We start from the raw sequence: 17791 nt of genomic DNA, 5'->3' as shown, positions 1-17791 counted from the left end.
GAAGCTGGCTTGTTGACGGAAATCCTTTAGTTATATTATTTGATATTACTTCAGTATCACATAAAATGAACTGTTACAAGCATGAACTTTTTGAGAAAACAAATATTGGAATTCCAGACTCTGATGTGGAATCAAATGATTCTGTTTTATTTGGCTTTATGGTAGCAGAATTTATTGCTGAATTTAGTTATTTCTGAAGTATATGTGGAGCTGATTCTCCAAAAACAGTGTGCCACTTTCATGAGTGGTTATCTGGAGTAGGTCTTATTATGCTGCGTCTATGGAAAATAAAATTCGCAACAGTATTTACTACACACGCAACACTCCTTGGGCACTACTTGTGCGCTGGCAGCACAGATTTTTATAAAAATCTGAACCAGTTTGACATTGACATCGAAGCTGGAAATCGGCAGATATATCACAGATACTGTTTGGGAAGAGCTGCGACACAAATGGCACATGTTTTTACTACAGTGTCTGATATAACAGCAATGGAAGCTGAATGTTTGTTAAAACGAAAGCCTGATGTAATAACACCAAACGGTCTAAATATCAAGAGATTCAGTGCACTGCACGAATTTCAAAACCTCCATGCAATTAACAAAGAAAAGATTCATGATTTCGTTCGAGGCCATTTTTATGGTCATCTTGATTTTGATTTAGCTAAGACCCTTTATTTTTTTATTGCCGGAAGATCCGAATTCGAACACAAAGGAGCTGAAATTTTTATTGAAAGCCTAGCGAGAGTTAACCACTCGATGAAAGAATCTGGCACTGATGTGACAGTACTTGCGTTTATTGTTCTTCCTGCCAAGACAAAAAACTTTAATGCCGAAAGTTTAAAGGGACAGGCAGTAGCAAAAAGCTTAAAGGATACTATAGAAAATGTCCAAAAGAATATTGGCAAGGAATTATTTGAAATATGTGTAAGTGGCAAAATGACTGAATCTGACGACCTCCTTTCAAAAGATGACGTTGTCTGTCTTAAACGATGTTTGTTTTCCAGCCATTGGTCCCTTCCGCCACCAATCACTACGCATAATATTGCCCAGGATGATACAGATCAAGTACTCAATGCACTCAGACGAAGTCAGCTTCTGAATAGTTCCTGGGACCGGGTAAAAGTTGTCTTTCACCCGGAATTTCTTTCGTCAACTAATCCCCTCTTTAATCTCGACTCCGAAGAATTTATTCGTGGATGTAATCTTGGAGTTTTACCCAGTTATTATGAACCATGGGGATATACTCCTTCCGCGTGCACAGTCATGGGAATTTCATCGATTAAGACAAATCTCTCTGGCGGTGGGTGTTTAATGGCCGATCATATTCCAGACCCTGAGAACTACGGTAAAAATATTTTAGACCGTAAAAACATAAGTCTTAATGAGTCTATTAATCAGCTCACCAGGTACATGCTGAACTTTACTCTTTTGACAGAAAGACAAAGAGTAATTCAACGAAACCGAACTGAACGTCTCAGTGAAATACTTGACTGGGGGAATCTTTTTATTTACTATCAAAGGGCAAGGCTCATGGCTCTTTGTGCAGTTTATTCAGATACTTTAGTAGACGACGAAGAAGGCTCTCCAAATGTAAAACAACCGCGCCCTTTATCTAAACCTCAATCTCCCAGACCTGTAACTCCCGCACTTCTTGGCAGTGGAGATGAGATTGACAATGAAAAGGAACTAGAGGAACTTAGAAACAGAACCAGTAGAATTTATTTGTAAATTTAAAGGCATATTTTAGTAGCTATATGCATACAAACACGTACTCTACAAACAAGAATCTTTGTTTTCTATTTCTAATATTTGTTGATTGATAATACTTATTTGGTGCTTTATATAATATATAAAATTATACTTTTGTAGTTTTACAATGATTTTCGTTCAAATAAAACCTCCTTTGTTATATACAATATTTTTCTGCAACGCAGATAAGATCATATTGGTTTGGACGATGTAGATAAAAGTGAGCAGGAGTAGGTGTTTAGAAAAAATAAGAACTTCATTTCTTAGCAATTTCTCCATGTAGTTTTGGGAAGGACAGAAGAGGATTTCCCGTCATGATATAAACACTAGTTTTTTTTAAACTCTAACTAATTATAAACACCAAAAATAGAAACAAACAGAAATTATTCTGTATTCGAGGGTGGATGCCCTTTTTTCAACCCACGCTCTTTACGATGAAGGTTGACTTTTTGTCCTGATTGTCTAGAAAAGACTAGTCAAAAACTCTGCGTTCATATTGAATGAGAGTTATTTTTAAAGAGCTTAAAGACTTTAGCGTAGAGAGCGATAATCAGGAAAGGGGCAACCGCCTTCATATATAGACTAATTTGTACTCTTTTTAATTTTTACTCTTGCTCCTTACTGACAGTTTAAACACTTGTTTTTTTTTCATCAAACAGTTCGTGGTAACTAACTGTAAGCAAGGAGCCACCCGCCTCAATAGTAACCGAAACTCTAAAATACGGAATATTAATGTAAATAGATATACCAACAGAATTATATTTTAATGCTGATTTCCAATATATAAGTTTCATCAAGTTTACTCTTACCTATCAAAAGTTACGCGCCTTAATAAAAATCCCACCATCATATTCAGCGTATCAGAGAACCCTACTGTAGAGGTTTCAAGCTCCTATCTACAAAAATTGGAATTTTCCATTTTTTGCCAGAAGAAAGATCACGGATGCGTGTTTATTTGTTTTTTTTTTTTTTTTCTTTTCCCCAGGGGTGATCGTATCGACCCAGTGGTCCTAGAATATCGTGGGAGGGCTCATTCGAACGAAAATTAAAAGTTCTAGTACTCTGTTTAAGTGACCAAAAAAATGGAGGGCAACTAGGCCCCCTCCCACGCTCATTTTTTCCCCAAAGTCATCCGATCAAAATTTTGAGATAGCCATTTTGTTCAGCATGGTCGAAAATATTATAACTATGTCTTTTAGGATGACTTAATCCATCGAAGCCCCCAGGGGGAGGGCTGAAAGTTATGAACTTTACCCAATGTTAAAATATAGTATTGGTTAATGGGACCCGGCTCAATGGTAACCAAAACTCTAGAAAACGGTATTTTGATACAAATAGATGCATCAAAAGAATCGGATTTTAATGCTGATTTCAAATATATAAGTTTCATCAAGTTTAATTCTACATCAAAAGTTACGCGCCAGAGAAAATTTGGTTGATTTTCGAAAAAAGGGGGGAAGACCCCCTAAAAATTATAGAACCTTAATGAAAATCCCACCATCATATTCCGCGTATCAGAGAACCTTAATGTAGAGGTTTCAAGCTTATATGTACAAAAATGTGGAAATTTGCATTTTTTTGCCAGAAGGAAGACCACGGGTGCGTGTTTATTTGTTTTTTTTTCCCAGGGGTGATCTTATCGACCCAGTGGTCCTAGAATATCGTGGGAGGGCTCATTGGGATGGAAATTAAAAGTGCTATTGCCCTTTTTAAGTGACCAAAAAATGGAGGGCAACTAGGCCCTTATGACCGTATTTCAAACAATAGGCTATACGAAAAATGTGGTTCAATACCGCTCTCTAGGTCTATAATGAAAGAAAGGTTGAGGTGGTTAGGGCACGTTGTGCGGATGAAGGATAAAAGATTGCCAAAGATTGTTCTTTTCGGCCAACCATCTAGGGCTAAACGGAAAGCAGGTCGCCCCCGTCTGGGGTGGGAGGACGTCATAAAGACAGATTTAAAGGAAATAGGAACTTCGTGGGCCGATGTAAAAAGGGAGGCTTTGAATAGATTGGGATGGAGGAGGAGCATGCGTAGCTGTGTTGGCCTCAGGGGACTTGGTGCTGCGGTGAGTTGTTAGTAGTATAAAGTAAATATATCAATAAATATGAAAGGAATTAATAAATGGGAAAGGAATAACCAAGTACCAAAAGAAATAAATGTAAACACACTGATACAAATTTACATGGACATAAATGTAGTGAACCCAACAACCTCTTAAATAAATTCTTTTAATCAATTGTTTTTATTTTTTTATTAAAAAATAAAATTAAATTGGAAAAAAGATAGGGTAGAATACTAGTCTAGCTCGGTGATCGTTATGAATTGCGTAAACTACGAACTTCGGGAAACTGACCAGGGTTGCCACACCAGTATGTTCCTAAAGTTTTACAGTTGCCAAAATTTGCGTGCTACACAACAAATTTCGATGCTACAGTCAAAATTGTTTGGCTGTAGCACCGAATTTTTTTACATGGTGAGTTTAAGTGTACTGAAATTAGTTTTTAGGTCATTTTTTTTAACTTAAAGGAATAGAAATGTATCCTAACCTGACCAGATCACTGAATGGGAAAATGTACACGCACAAGTAAATCCCGTATTTAAATGTATAGCAACATGTACATCCCGTATCAAGCAACATGACTGTAAATAGACTGAGACTAGATTGAGCAAAACTAGGTTTGAAGCAACCCCGGTCACTTTCTTTAAAGGTCACTTTTTATCCTAAAACAGGGATGTACGCGAGGGACTCAAGACTTCGCCCCATCAGTCTTATACTTTCTTGAATTTTAGTATTCTTATCCAAATTATCTAATAAAATTAGTTTGTTTATTCTTAAAAAAATTACTTAAAATAACTCCAGTTTTTAAAATACCTCCTCTCCTCCAAATCAATCCTGCGTATGTGACTGTCCTCTGAAAGTGAGGAAGTGCATTACTTTTTTTTATAAAAATCGTACACAAAAGAAATCTCAAAATTAAAGAAAAGAAAAATGAACTAGGCTTTAATTGTTGCGAAGTCCTATATTAAGGTTCTTATAAGTCTTATATTAAGGCTCTTTATTTTCCCGAAGTCTTATGTTGCGAAGTCACAGACGAATTATATCAAATTACTACAACTTCAACCTGAGGACTTGATTCTCAAAATACTAAGAAACGGAAAAAAAGAGCCTTAATTTAACCGAGATTACTAGTTTTCAAAACAGTGGGCCTAAAGATTTAACACTTAAGGCCATCTGAAGGTGTAAAATGAGTTTATTCTTAAATAGCAAAAAGAAAATCAAAGGCAATATGATCCAGCAAGATCATTCAGTTTTTCCCCGTTGAGCCAAATCCACCAGCTCCTCTTTAAGTGTTGTCCAAGTTATGAAAATAGAGTTACATTAATCACCAAGAAAGAGAAGAGACTGGCTTAATTTGAGACGTCTCTCTATTTTTATAGGCCATTGTTCCCTTCAGCAGGCTTTTAATTATTTTGGATAGAAGATTCAGTTAGACACATGACGATAATTAAGATCATTGAATTGATGAAAAACTGAGTGTCATTAATTCAGTCTCTGAAAGAAAAAAGAAATTCAGACCAGAGAAATTTAAAATTAAACTCGAAATTTGAATCATTTTCAAACTAAATCATGCATATTTTGAGAATCAATTTTTACACAGGATCAAATTAATTTTTTGACAATTTTAAAGCAATTGTACCCACTCCAAAACAGCCGTAGTTGTGTTCCTGTGATCCACACCTTGGCCGAGAAGTATTAGTAGATAATGAAGTGCTTTCAAAATCTTTCATTTCCTTCATTTTAACAGTAAAGCAGATCCCCTTAGATTTGTTATCACTTATTGTTCTCAGCTTTTCACAGAGTTATTGTAATACACACTATAGATCCTTCTAGCAATTATACATTTCAACCGAATATAAGGGATTCCATTTCAATTAATAAAATAAAGGGGAAGAAAAGCTATTTTTACCCCTAAGAGTGACCGCGAACAATGTCTGATGAGGAAATTAACTTAAAAATTTTCTCTAGGGATGGGGGTAAGGGCTAAATTTCTCCGTAGGATAGACATTATTAGATATTTACTATCACTTCATCAAAAAAACAAAAAACGTTATATAAGAAAACTTAAGAGCCACATAAAAGACAAACGTGCTGTGGGTGGCTCTATCTTCTAACCATTTTTTAAGATAAAAAACATCCAATAAATAACAAAACAAAAACTAATTTATAGGTGACAACTTTACGCTGCAAGTAATTTTTCAGATCATTATTTGCATGGCAGCTTTACGCTGGCCCCAATATCAAAGGGTAGAACAGCCAGCTCGGGTATAGTAACCTAACAAGAGTCGAGAAAATTTTCCTTTGTCATCACTGTAACTATTTTCATACAACTGGGAATGACTAATATATGATGTTTGTGTTTCCGTCCCGACAAGGATTTATGGATTAAGGACTAATGTACACAAAGTTGGGCTAACATTCATCACAAAAAGCGACGCAAAAATAAACTCGATAGGAACAAACAATATTGTTAAGTATTGATTTTTCAAGCTTTAGCAATTTGAAAAAGACTCACGATTCTACCCGGATGAAATTCCAGACATGTCAATTTGTCATTCAAACATTTATTCTTGCGTACGTACCTGACTGTGAATAAAAAAAAGCGATCAAAAATACTGAAAAAAATATTGAGCATAAGTTTTCTACAAAGATGTGAAGTTTTCAACTGCAGCACAAACCAAATACCTCGACTTTATAGTCAGCAATTAAGGTAAACGGAACAGGCGCAAGTCAAACTTAGTAAATCGAGTCAAAACAGCAATGTATTCTACTTTTCTTCTTTTTTTCGATTTCTACCTTTTTCTTTTTTTTTCTTTTCTACTTTTCTTCTACTTGTATTCTACTTTCAGTAACGGTTCTTTTGCGGATTCAACAGATCTAAACTTCAGCAAATAGATATTTAACAAAGAACCTTACAAAACACACAGAAAAAGTTTATTTGGGTTGAACTATCTTATCCAGGTTACAGCGATAGCTGCAACTTCGTTAAGAGGAAACCGCAGCCCATAGTAACCAAACGTTAAAAAATGCATGAAAAAAACAAACTGTCTATTGAGAAAAAATTCATTTATAGCTGATTCAGAAATGGTAACTACCATTTCGATTAATCTTAATAGTAAAATATTATTCGAAACAACTTTACAGGAATTCTGAAAAAAAAAGGCCTGAAACCCTTCGAAAAAGCCGTTGGATCGAAACAAAAAGTAAACCATCGGAATCTTCATTGTTGAAAACCCAGTAAAAGGTACTTACAGACCCCACCCCCTCCTCCTCGAACAACAAGGAAAATCCCGTTTTGCACGGGTAGCACTGATTCGCTGTCTTATTTTTTTTACTTTTGTAACAGCTAGTGGGGTATTGGAACATCATAATGAGCTGTTTAAGGACTCATCTAAAAGCTAATTTATTTATCTAATTGCTTAATATAAATTCTACTTGATAATACCATTGTAACAAAATGTACCCTGTGGGTGCCATTTCAGGAATGGAAAGTCTGGGAAGAATAAAAAGATTGCTATTATAATCTCTAAAGTTGAAAACCCCAAGTCTGAGATTTATAATACCCACTCTTCATTATTCTGCCCTCCCAGCCTCCTTAATATTTTTCATAAATCCTCTACAGACTAACAGAACTACTAGGCTACTGTAACATCATAGAACCATTTAAGGGCTCATTCAAAAGCTAATTTTTACATCTAATTTTTTTTTTTTTAATTCAGCTTGATAATGCCATCACAAAGTGTCATATGGCACCAAAAAAGTGGACATTGAGTAAAATTTCAGAACAAGATAGGCTGGGAAAAATTTTAGACAATTTATTAAATGCCAGTGTCTGGCGACTTAATTTAAAAATTACATAATTTGAAAAAAAAGTATAATCAACATAATCAATTGTCATTTACTTAAAAGGTCATAAGACATTACAGGGAACAAATATTACCTACATTCTTTTTTTTTGAATTTACCAAAATTTTCGATATATAGTCTTTTTTTTAGATAATTATAAAAAAAAATAATATAAATAAGGAATAAATGATAGAAAAAATTAAAATTAGCCGTTGGTTCCCGTGCGTGGCTTTAACCATCCCGCCGTCATCACAAGGTGAATAGTTCTAATATTTAGATAATACTTTGTATGAAAAGGATACGGAAGATAAGTAGCCCATCTCCGGGAACAAAATAAATATATAGTACGCAAAAAAAAGGGTATCACATTTTCTTGCGTACTATGCATGCACACACAGGTATGTGTATGCAAACTATAGTGTAGGCACACTATGCATGCACACACAGGTGCCTTTAGAGGAAGTGTTGTGTAAACTAAGGTAATATCTAGCTTATAGCTGCATTAGGCTGCACAAACTAATTAATAACTGCCGCAATCAAGGCAAAAATTCGTCTTACCATTGATGAAGAATGCATTTCAACACATTTGTAGACACCCTGCTATAAAATTGTACCTAAACACACTGTCTTGGTACTTAGAGAGAAGGGGTCAAAATTGAAAAAAAAGATAATTTTTAGAAAGCTGCTTTTCAATTTATAGAGGCTCCCCTCTGCATGTAGGTCAATTTGAATCAATATGGATGGGAACACGAGCGGCTCACTTTGCTCCTGCATTATTATCTCAAGTTTTCCTGCATCTCTTATACAAATTATTTACGATTTGCCGCGAGCCATCAATACCAAAAAGATGACATGGCAGGAAGGGGGACGAAAACCAACAGAAAAAAAACAAACAAATTAGTGTAACAAGACTGGTAGTGTAACAAGACAGAAAAAAAACAACAAATTAGTATAACAAGACTGGTTGATTAAAATTCTTCACACCTACATTTTTACGAAAGCAAGAAACGAGGTGAATTTACAGCTAACGATGAATTATCAATTTAATAGTTACTGCCGTCTCTGCTTGATAATACTTGATAATACCATTGTAACAAAATGTACCCTATGAGTGCCATTTCAGGAATGGAAAGTCTGGGAAGAATAAAAAGATTGCTATTATAATCTCTAAAGTTGAAAACCCCAAGTCTGAGATTTATAATACCCACTCTTCATTATTCTGCCCTCCCAGCCTCCTTAATATTTTTCATAAATCCTCTATAGACTAACAGAACTACTAGGCTACTGCAACATCATAAAACTATTTAAGGATCCTTCAGATTGGTCCTTAGACTTCTGTAAATTGCACGACATTGTCTCCAGAACAAAACAACCTATCTCATACCATTTTAAAGGATCAAGATTACTCTAGGGGGCCTTTATCCAAGAGGTCGCATTTACAGAAATGTACTTGGGATAGGAAAGGCCATCTGTTGGTGGGACCCAAAACACCCCGCTAGAATATCTAGCTCTAAGACCACCAAAAATAGCGATATTTACTATTAACAAAATGAAGCCATAATTTGTAATCATTGTTTTAATTGAGCTAATCTTCGAGCCTTTATCTTCGACAAATGAAGGGTAAAAAAATTATACAAAGTTTCTCATGCGTTTCCCATTTTCCGTGCGACAGGCGGGATTGAACCTATGCACCCACTATAGGGGATTACGGCCATATCCACTGCGCTGTCGCACGGTAGTAGAACGTTTAATTTTTGTAATACTTCGCTCACTTTCTTTTATAATGGCTGATGTATAGACACTTTATAGTTTTATGATAATAGTTTTACGACTTTCAGAAATGGAAAGGCTGGGAAGAATGGAAAAGGTACTATCATAGTCTCCACGTTTAAAACCCTAGGCCTGAGGTTTACAATCTTCCCTCTCAAGATCTGTAAACCATTCCGGATTTTGTAAGGAAAGCTAAGAGGGATGTAAATTAAAGCATACACATGCATAATGCCTTACTTAAACAGAAACCCATATGGCTTCTTTAGTTTCATCTCCTCAAACAAAAATCTTTATGTAAGATTTATTGCTTATACTTAAATGTTTATACTTAAAAATTTAATTAGCACATAAAGTTTTTCTGGTGGAAATAAAGAGCGAGGATAAAACTTAAAACCAACAAAATTTTTGCTTTGCGGTTTATGCAAAAGAAATCTGCAGCATTTGGTTCAAATAAACTGACTCGTAATATTTCCTTCAATTTTGAGAATTCTGAAACGCTAGCGCTTTACTGAAAACTGATCTTACTTGAGCTTTTGAGAAAATTAAAACTGTATACCGAAATTTAGTGATTTCAAAGCCGTTGAAAGACTGTTGACAGCCTTTTAATTTCTTTTAAATTAGTCTTTTATTTTTTGCGTGGTACTTATTTGCTGCTCCTAATCACTTTTTGTTGCATTGATTTTGTGTTTTCAGTTAAGCACGAGGTTTTAAAATTCTACAAATTTAGAGAAAAATTACGAGTCAGTTTATTTGAGTCAATTTTGCAGATATATTATATCTGCAGATATAATATATTTACGCAACATATTATGTTGCGTAAATTGCGAACCAATAATTGTTATTAGTTTTAAGTTTCATCATAGCCCTTTACTTCCATCAGAAAAAATTGTTTTTTTTTAATTAATGAGAAAAAAGGAAGTTGCTTTGCTTCGGAGTTTTATTTTCATTAAACAAAATAAAATAGAAACAAAACAATAATACAAGATAAAATTTATATTATTACCCGATTATTGAAATGCAAGCTGCAACTTCGCCTATTTCTTTTTAATTTGGAAATACATTGGAAGCTGGATTTATTTAATACCCAGACACATCAAAAAGACAATAGTTGAGCAAAACAAGAAGAAAAACCAAAAAAAAAAAAAAACTAAAATGACATTAAACAAGAAAGAAAATCTACAAATCACTAACAGCCTTTTGTGTAAGTCAGGCAATCTCTTGATAATTTGGTCAATATAACTTATTCAGATGCTTGCATGATATTCCCCCAACCACTCCAGTTGTTCAGTCATTGGCGCATTGTAAAACCGTTTTTTTTTGTTCGTTTCTTTCAGCTTAGCGTAAGACAAACAAAGAGAAGTGACAGAATAGATGGAAAATATATAATTTGGGCTATATATTTGCACATTAGGGGGTGGGTAAAGTATTTGGACAGTGTGAAGTTATAAAACAATTCTTACTACAATAATATCAGAATCATTGTAGCTTACACATAAGACATACAGACCCGCTATATTTTACCCCCACCCCCGCGCATGTGCAAATGTACAGCCAAATTTGTTTCTAAAGTATTATTTTTTATCATCTTAGGTATATTTCATTAGGATTTAGGTTCTACTTAGATGAAGAATATTAGGTCAGGGGTATATCACACAAGTACCCTTTTTCATTCTGTTTCAATTCTTATATTAAATAAAAAGTTCAAGGAGGAACAACCAGAAACAGAACAAATAAAAGTGAGAAACCTCCAATGAGTAATTGACTAACAAATTTGAAAATTTCTTTCGATAATAGCTCTAAAGGCGTGTTTCCACAAATTTTTTAAAAGGACCGGTGAACTATTCTTCAAAAAAAGTTATTTCTTATAATGAACAAGAATACTAGTATAAAGCTGTATAATGTGGCTTCAATTTTGCACCCCATATTGACTGCATTATGCTTTGTTAAGAGACGATTAAGTCTAAGATTACGGCACAGATAACAATAGAGATTGCTGTCCTATACTTGCGCATGAAAAACAGTGCTTTTAATCAACTGTTTATGTTGTTTTTTTAGAAAGGGGTGGGGGATATAGTTTTGCAAGTCAATCCCTTTATTCCTTATTTCTGGAGAGATTAAAAGCTTTGCCTTGTTTCAAATCGGGTCAACTACTACTAAGCAACAAATCAGACATGCAAGGATATAAAATTTCTGGAGAAACAAATAACACCACAGTTTTAAAATCTGACTGATTCTTTGGTGTAAAATAGAACGCGTGCAAAAAAAACGAGAAGTTTATGCAAGTAATCTGTCTGTTGCTCTATGGTTAGAGTTAAGTATAGCTCTTAGAGCTAGACTTAAGAAAATAAATTCGATACAGTCATTACTCTGAAATAAAATAGAAGTTTGAAACGGATGAATTAAAATTATAAAAAGATCAAACTGTTAAAAATATGAAATGCATAAAAATTAAACACGGAAATAAACACTTCATTACAATTAATTATAACAAAAAGCTTGTAAAATGTTTTGTTCTTACGCAATTTGATATTCAAGTGGTGGATATGGGCAAGAAATTTAAAAAAATTAACTGAAAAATGAACCATTTGGTGCCATGAAAGTACTATATGGTACTATTAAAATACTATAAAGATACTTTCTAGTACTATAAAGGTAAATATATACTAATGAAAACTGATCCGTTTCTGTTGATGCTTAAATTATGCAGGCTTATCTTAGTTTCGACAAGACTTTAGAAGAAACTAAATTTCAGCTGGGGGGTGGGGACAAACTCTGGATAAACCAAGGTCTGGGAGGGACAATTTTCACCAAAGTGATGCTTTTTCTCGCTTTTTTAGCATCCAGGCTTAAACAGAGATGTCAGTAATAAATGATTTTCTCCAAAGTAAGGGGTTAATATGAATTTCATTCTTTCACACTAAGTAAAACATAAAATCGCGAAGAAAGGAAGAAAACGAGGACAATTATTCACACTAAGTTATTTTTTATAAATGTTCAAAAATATAGATTTTTTGGTTTTCATTAAATTTGATGTTAAGTGACCGCTTTGAAAGAGGTTTAAAAGTTTCTTTTGGGCAATAATAAAACTGGTAAAAAAAATAACCTCTTGCGAAGAGGAATCTTAGCAAGCATTGGAATCTTCCGAGAGTAAGATCTTACATGGATATAAGCTTCCTTGCGTGTAATCGTCCACGAGCACAGTCTTCTGCAAAACGAATATTTTTCATTTGCCGTCTTTCCTAGTTGTAATTATCAGCGAGTACAATCTTCCCTGGGTGAAATCTCCCTTTAATTGGTTGTTTTCTGATAAACAAAAGCTGAAACACTTTAAATTCGTGTTTTATTTAAAACACACATATCAAAGACTAGGAGCGACTAAAAATTCAAGCCATTTAACTGTAACCGGATACGTACTCTCTTTCACTACAACTGCCCTTCCCATCGAGCGACCTATTTGTACGACTGTAATTTAGAATATTCAGTCATATATGTGACAACTGATAGGTAACACCGAGCTAAAGCTAGAAAATCAATCAACAATGTATATCTACCTGGAATCTGGAGTGATAATTAAAGATACCGAAGTGAAGTTCCTTCAAAAGAATCATTTTCGCACATGCCAAAATAATATTTCACTGTCAATCTGGTGTTTAGCTACAACAAATGTTAGTACTAAACATAGACAAAAAATCATTAAAGGTGCAAATATGACACGTGTCAGGACTGGTGAAGATGACACGCAAACGACCTACATATAGATCGCACCAGGTAGGTGCGCATGGATTTTTTTGAGAGGGGCAGGGGGGCAATAAAAAATAAATATTGTATATGAAGTACCCGGAAATGTATGAAAATTTAGGATTTTGGGGCACAGGCATCGAGCCTTTCTCTCCCAGCGTACGTCCTGGACTAAACTACAGTCAATAATAATGTCAACAAGGGAAAATAACAAGATTAGAAAGGGAATAGATACAAATTGAAATTATATTGAACAATAAATCTTCCTTTTGATACCCAATTCAATATATTTATAAGGCTTCAATGAAGAAGAAATTTTAATTAATATAAATAAAATTCATAAAGTAAATATATCAATAAATATGAAAGGAATTAATAAATACAAAAGGAATAACCAAGTACCAAAAGAAATAAATGTAAACACACAGATACAAATTTGCATGGACATAAATGTAGTGAACCCAACAACCTCTTAAATAAATTCTTTTAATCAATTGTTTTTATTTTTTTATAAAAAAAAAAAAAAATTTTTATTGGGGGTCATAGTCGATTTTTATACCAGAGTAATAGGGCAGGAGAGTTGTGTTAATTTAGTAGGGGGGAGGGAACGGGGCAACTGCCCTTCTAGAGTTTTAACCTTTTTTAGTATTTTCATTGAAAAAATTTGAAAAAACGCCAAATTTGTCCTCCCCTATATATTGAAAAATATATTTGGTCTCCCTATATTTTCGTGAATTGACACCACTGAGAGCAGGGGGTGAATTCATGTATTCGGAAGATCTAATCAGGTGTCTAAATTTTAACAAAAATTGAAAAAAGTGAGAGGTGATTTCCAAATTATTATTCACCGAACACGAGAAGAGGTACCAGCTAATGTGTTGGGGGGACAGGGCACGATCTATTTAACTTTTGTAGGGGAGTAGAATAGAAGGGACCCTAAATTCTTGACATAAGCATGCTTAGAGAAAGGGGGCCAGATCTCAGCCATACTAGAGGGACTAAGAGCTAGGCTAATAGGTATGCCTCTTCAGGGCCTGCAAATGACCTGACCCCTGCAGCATGAAAATATCTTTTTATCAGTTAAATTACAACACGGACTAGCAAAATTCGCTTTATTCGTATATGGTTTCTGTACTCTATCGGGCCTCCTGTATGGAAGGGTTACATTCTTATTATCCACATCTCGTTACCTAGTATTTAGGATCTTAGTTAAATTTGGTAGGGGTTAGCAGCTAGGAATTTTTTTTTGTGCCTATAAAGCGCTTGAGTCCAATTCGATAGAGGCTGTCACCTGTGTTGCTCCAAAGCTGTGACTCATGGGTCACAGCGACTGAAATACTTCATCGGGTCGTGGCACAGAAAATCTAATAGCTCTAGCTGTTGTTTATCGCGTATTTGCTTCTGGTGCTATTTTGTGCGGCGTTATTGTTTCTATTATAGGATCAATTCATCAAATTATGCAGATAATTAAAACACCAAAATTGGTGCAGATAATTGGTGAAACATTAAAACTCAAAACTAGACATACATCAACTTCCGTCACTGTTGGATAGCAAATCTTTTCACAGATCATCTGAGCAATCCTGTCACCTTTAGCAACCTTAAATATGTCGTCTCCAAAATTAAACAGGATGACTCCAACATTTCCCCGATAATCTTCGTCAACCACACCAGCTGTAAGGAATCATATAAGCATTAAAACAATAACAAGATATGACAAAATAATCCAGGTAACAAACAATAAAGATCAACATCCACATTGAAGAAGAAAACTTATTTGACCTCTTATTGAAATTTGGAGCAAGGGGAGTGCAGAAAATAGATTTTGGATATGCTTATCTTTTTGGGGTTGAGATGTAAGTCAATGTTGCTGTACAAAAGGAATTTGTAATTTGGCCCGTAGAAACCACTTGCAAGGAAGGTACCAAAACATGTCAGAATAGATGGCATTGATTTTTGCCCTCTAAGTTTCAGTTAAAATGTTTTTGGTTTTTAATTTTGTAACAAAGACACAAAAAGCTGATAAAAGAGGAAACTCAAGTTTGCCATCGAGAAAAAAAAACACAGCGAACGCTATCTGGCGTTACCCAGCAAAATCATGAAACTAACAAAAACCTAAATAAAGATATTATTTGTTTATTTTGCATGTGTTTTTTTTTAAAATTACATTGGGTTGAAGACAAAAGCCGCACTTTTTAAAAAAGGATATTTACCGTGCAATTTTTGGAAAGCAGCAATGTCCTGAAAACTAACATAGCACTGGTTATTTTATAATCCAGAAAAGGTTTGAAGTCAAAGAGTCTGCCTAACTTCACGAGATATCGGTTTGACTGCAAAGGTTGTTTTGTTTACCTTCAATTACCCAATTTTAACTAATTAAAATTAAGCTCATTTGGAATTTTTCAAATTCTTCCGGGTAATGCTACTCCGTCAGTGTCAAAGACTCGCTAGTATCCAGTTTCCTATTTCGGTTGGTAATAACAAAAACAGTTTAACGAACAATTTGTTGCAGCCCACTATCAGTTTACCCCATATTGAAAGATGATATTTGTAATATCTGCATTAGTTATTCTTTGGAACAGGGTACCACATTCCGTCCACTATTTGTTCCCTTATTAATCCTTTCTTTATGCGGATGTACGAAGTCATGATTCATTCAAATACTTGATCTCCAAAGCCTCTGATCATGAAATATAAAACAATCAGAAGAAAGGATACCGCATCCCGTCCACTATTAGTGTTGGGCAGAGGTCACTTCCTTAGATTTCAGAGGCATCATATATTTGTCTGGTGCTAGGATGGTATTATTATTATTATTATTCATTTATTGCCCGTCAAAAAAAGGTACAAAAGGTACAGTAGACGGAGTAATCACTAAAGAAAACAAAAAAGAAAAAAAAAGAAGAAAAAGAAGGACACGAACACACATTGAAAATTCACACACATGGGAAAAGAAAACTTTTCATTGCATTAATACGAACAGTGACTATATGCATTACATTAATATAAAAAAAACTATTGTGAACAAATTGTTGACCATGGATGATGAAACTTACTTTGAAAACGGGATAGAGATTTATTAATGGTAATATTAGGGTCAGATAGCTTATACAAATGAATAATTTTACGGTTTCTTGTCCAAGGGGGCAAATGTAGAAGATATTTAGCAAATCTGAAGAAGATTGATTGTAGGTGCTTTTTATCTGTAACTGTAAAAAATCTCCAGAAAGGAGCAATGTAAAGCAGATGAGGAAGGGCTGTGGCGTTGTAAATGGATGCTAGAATATAACAGTTGAAACGTAGTTTGCTTTTTACGATTACAGCGTAAGAAATGCTAATTTTACGCTCAACGTGAGAAATCAGCAAACGACGTGTGTAGCCTATAGATGTGCCAATTGGGAGGCCCAGGTATGTAATATGTTCTGAGGGTTTAACAAGAGAACCGTCTATATTTATAAGAGAAGTAGAGGGATTTCGCCAATTGAAAAGGATTACTTCAGATTTCTCAGGATTAAAAGACAGGCCGATTTTTGCATATTCATCTTTGAGGAATTTGAAATTCTGCTCAATGTACTTGATTGTGCGGCTAAGATTCAGGATGTCATCAGCATAACAAATAAGAGACATATCGATTCTCCCAAGAATGCATGAAGGAAGACACTTTGCCTGCGCTTCAAGGACACTATTATTGAACAGGGTTGGGGAAGTGATAGCTCCCTGTCTAGTCCCTTTCTCAACGAGGAGGGGGAACTGAAGATTCACAAGCATATTCGAGGGAATCGAAGAGTTTGGCCTCACACGAGATTTAATACAATTATATAGGGAAGGATGAAGAGCCGACTGCAGGGAAAAACGGGATGGAAGTTTTAAACGCACTTTTAGATTGCTATATAAATCCCTGAGAACACGGACAACTGATGGGTTTACGCCTCGCCTTGCCATATGAAGAAGCATGAAAAAATGAATTAAGGAATTGAATGCACGTCTAACGTCATGTCCGGCGAGGATCATACTTTCTCCCGAAGATTCAGCGTCGGCGAGGGCAGTAAAAACTGCTGTAAGAGCATGAGAACAGCCAAGATTAGCCTGAAAACCAAATTGATGTGGGGGAACGTAACATTTCTGTCTTAACTCATCAAGAAAAAGAAGCTTAAAAAGTTTGCATGTCGTAGTAGATATGGTGATGGGATGGAAAGAGGAACATTGCAGCTCAGATTTCCCTTTTTTGGGAATCGGAGACAGATCACCAATGCAGAACGAGGAATGAACAATACCTGTAGCAAATATCAGTTGCATGAGAAGGCTGAGATGACGCACCAATAGATAACTTCCATTAATGATGTGTAGAGTGCTCACCTTATCTATCCCACAAGAGACTTTCTTTTTAAGTTGGGATTTGGCGTTTATAACAGCGTCACAAGTAACAACAAAATCAAGGTCAGGAGATTCGTCAATGAATTTGCACAGTTCCTCACAAAACTATGACTCTAAAAAAGGATCAGGCTCAGAAAATTCATTTGAAAAATGGGATATCCACTCGGACAATGGAATGTCATTCGGGTCTGGCAAATTGGAGGAGACAGTACGAGGTAATAGCTTCCACAGAAGATCAGGTAAATTCCTG

The 17791-nt window shown here is 35.0% G+C and overlaps 1 protein-coding gene and 1 pseudogene across 1 annotated transcript in view; one reads left to right on the top strand and one right to left on the bottom strand.

The window, feature by feature from the left end:
- Nucleotides 1–254: 254 nt before the first annotated feature.
- Nucleotides 255–1869, top strand: LOC148952477 (glycogen [starch] synthase pseudogene; annotated as a pseudogene).
- Nucleotides 1870–4987: 3118 nt separating this feature from the next.
- The window catches only part of LOC148952476 (deoxyuridine 5'-triphosphate nucleotidohydrolase-like), a 30222-nt gene continuing 17418 nt past the window's right edge, over nt 4988–17791 (bottom strand). The window contains exons 3-4 of the mRNA XM_089088968.1: nt 14698–14841; nt 4988–5118 (exon numbers count right to left, since the gene is read on the bottom strand). Of these exons, the coding sequence (XP_088945094.1) occupies nt 5099–5118; nt 14698–14841 (164 nt within the window). The 3' untranslated portion in view covers nt 4988–5098. The remainder of the gene's footprint in view (nt 5119–14697; nt 14842–17791) is intronic.

This window comes from Artemia sp. Qi Xiang Cuo, chromosome 5 (assembly GCF_049724085.1).
Source record: "Artemia sp. Qi Xiang Cuo chromosome 5, ASM4972408v1, whole genome shotgun sequence".
Taxonomy (NCBI): domain Eukaryota; kingdom Metazoa; phylum Arthropoda; class Branchiopoda; order Anostraca; family Artemiidae; genus Artemia; species Artemia sp. Qi Xiang Cuo.
The sequence above is the reverse complement of the archived record's forward strand: the minus strand, read 5'-3'. Positions and strand labels throughout refer to the sequence as shown.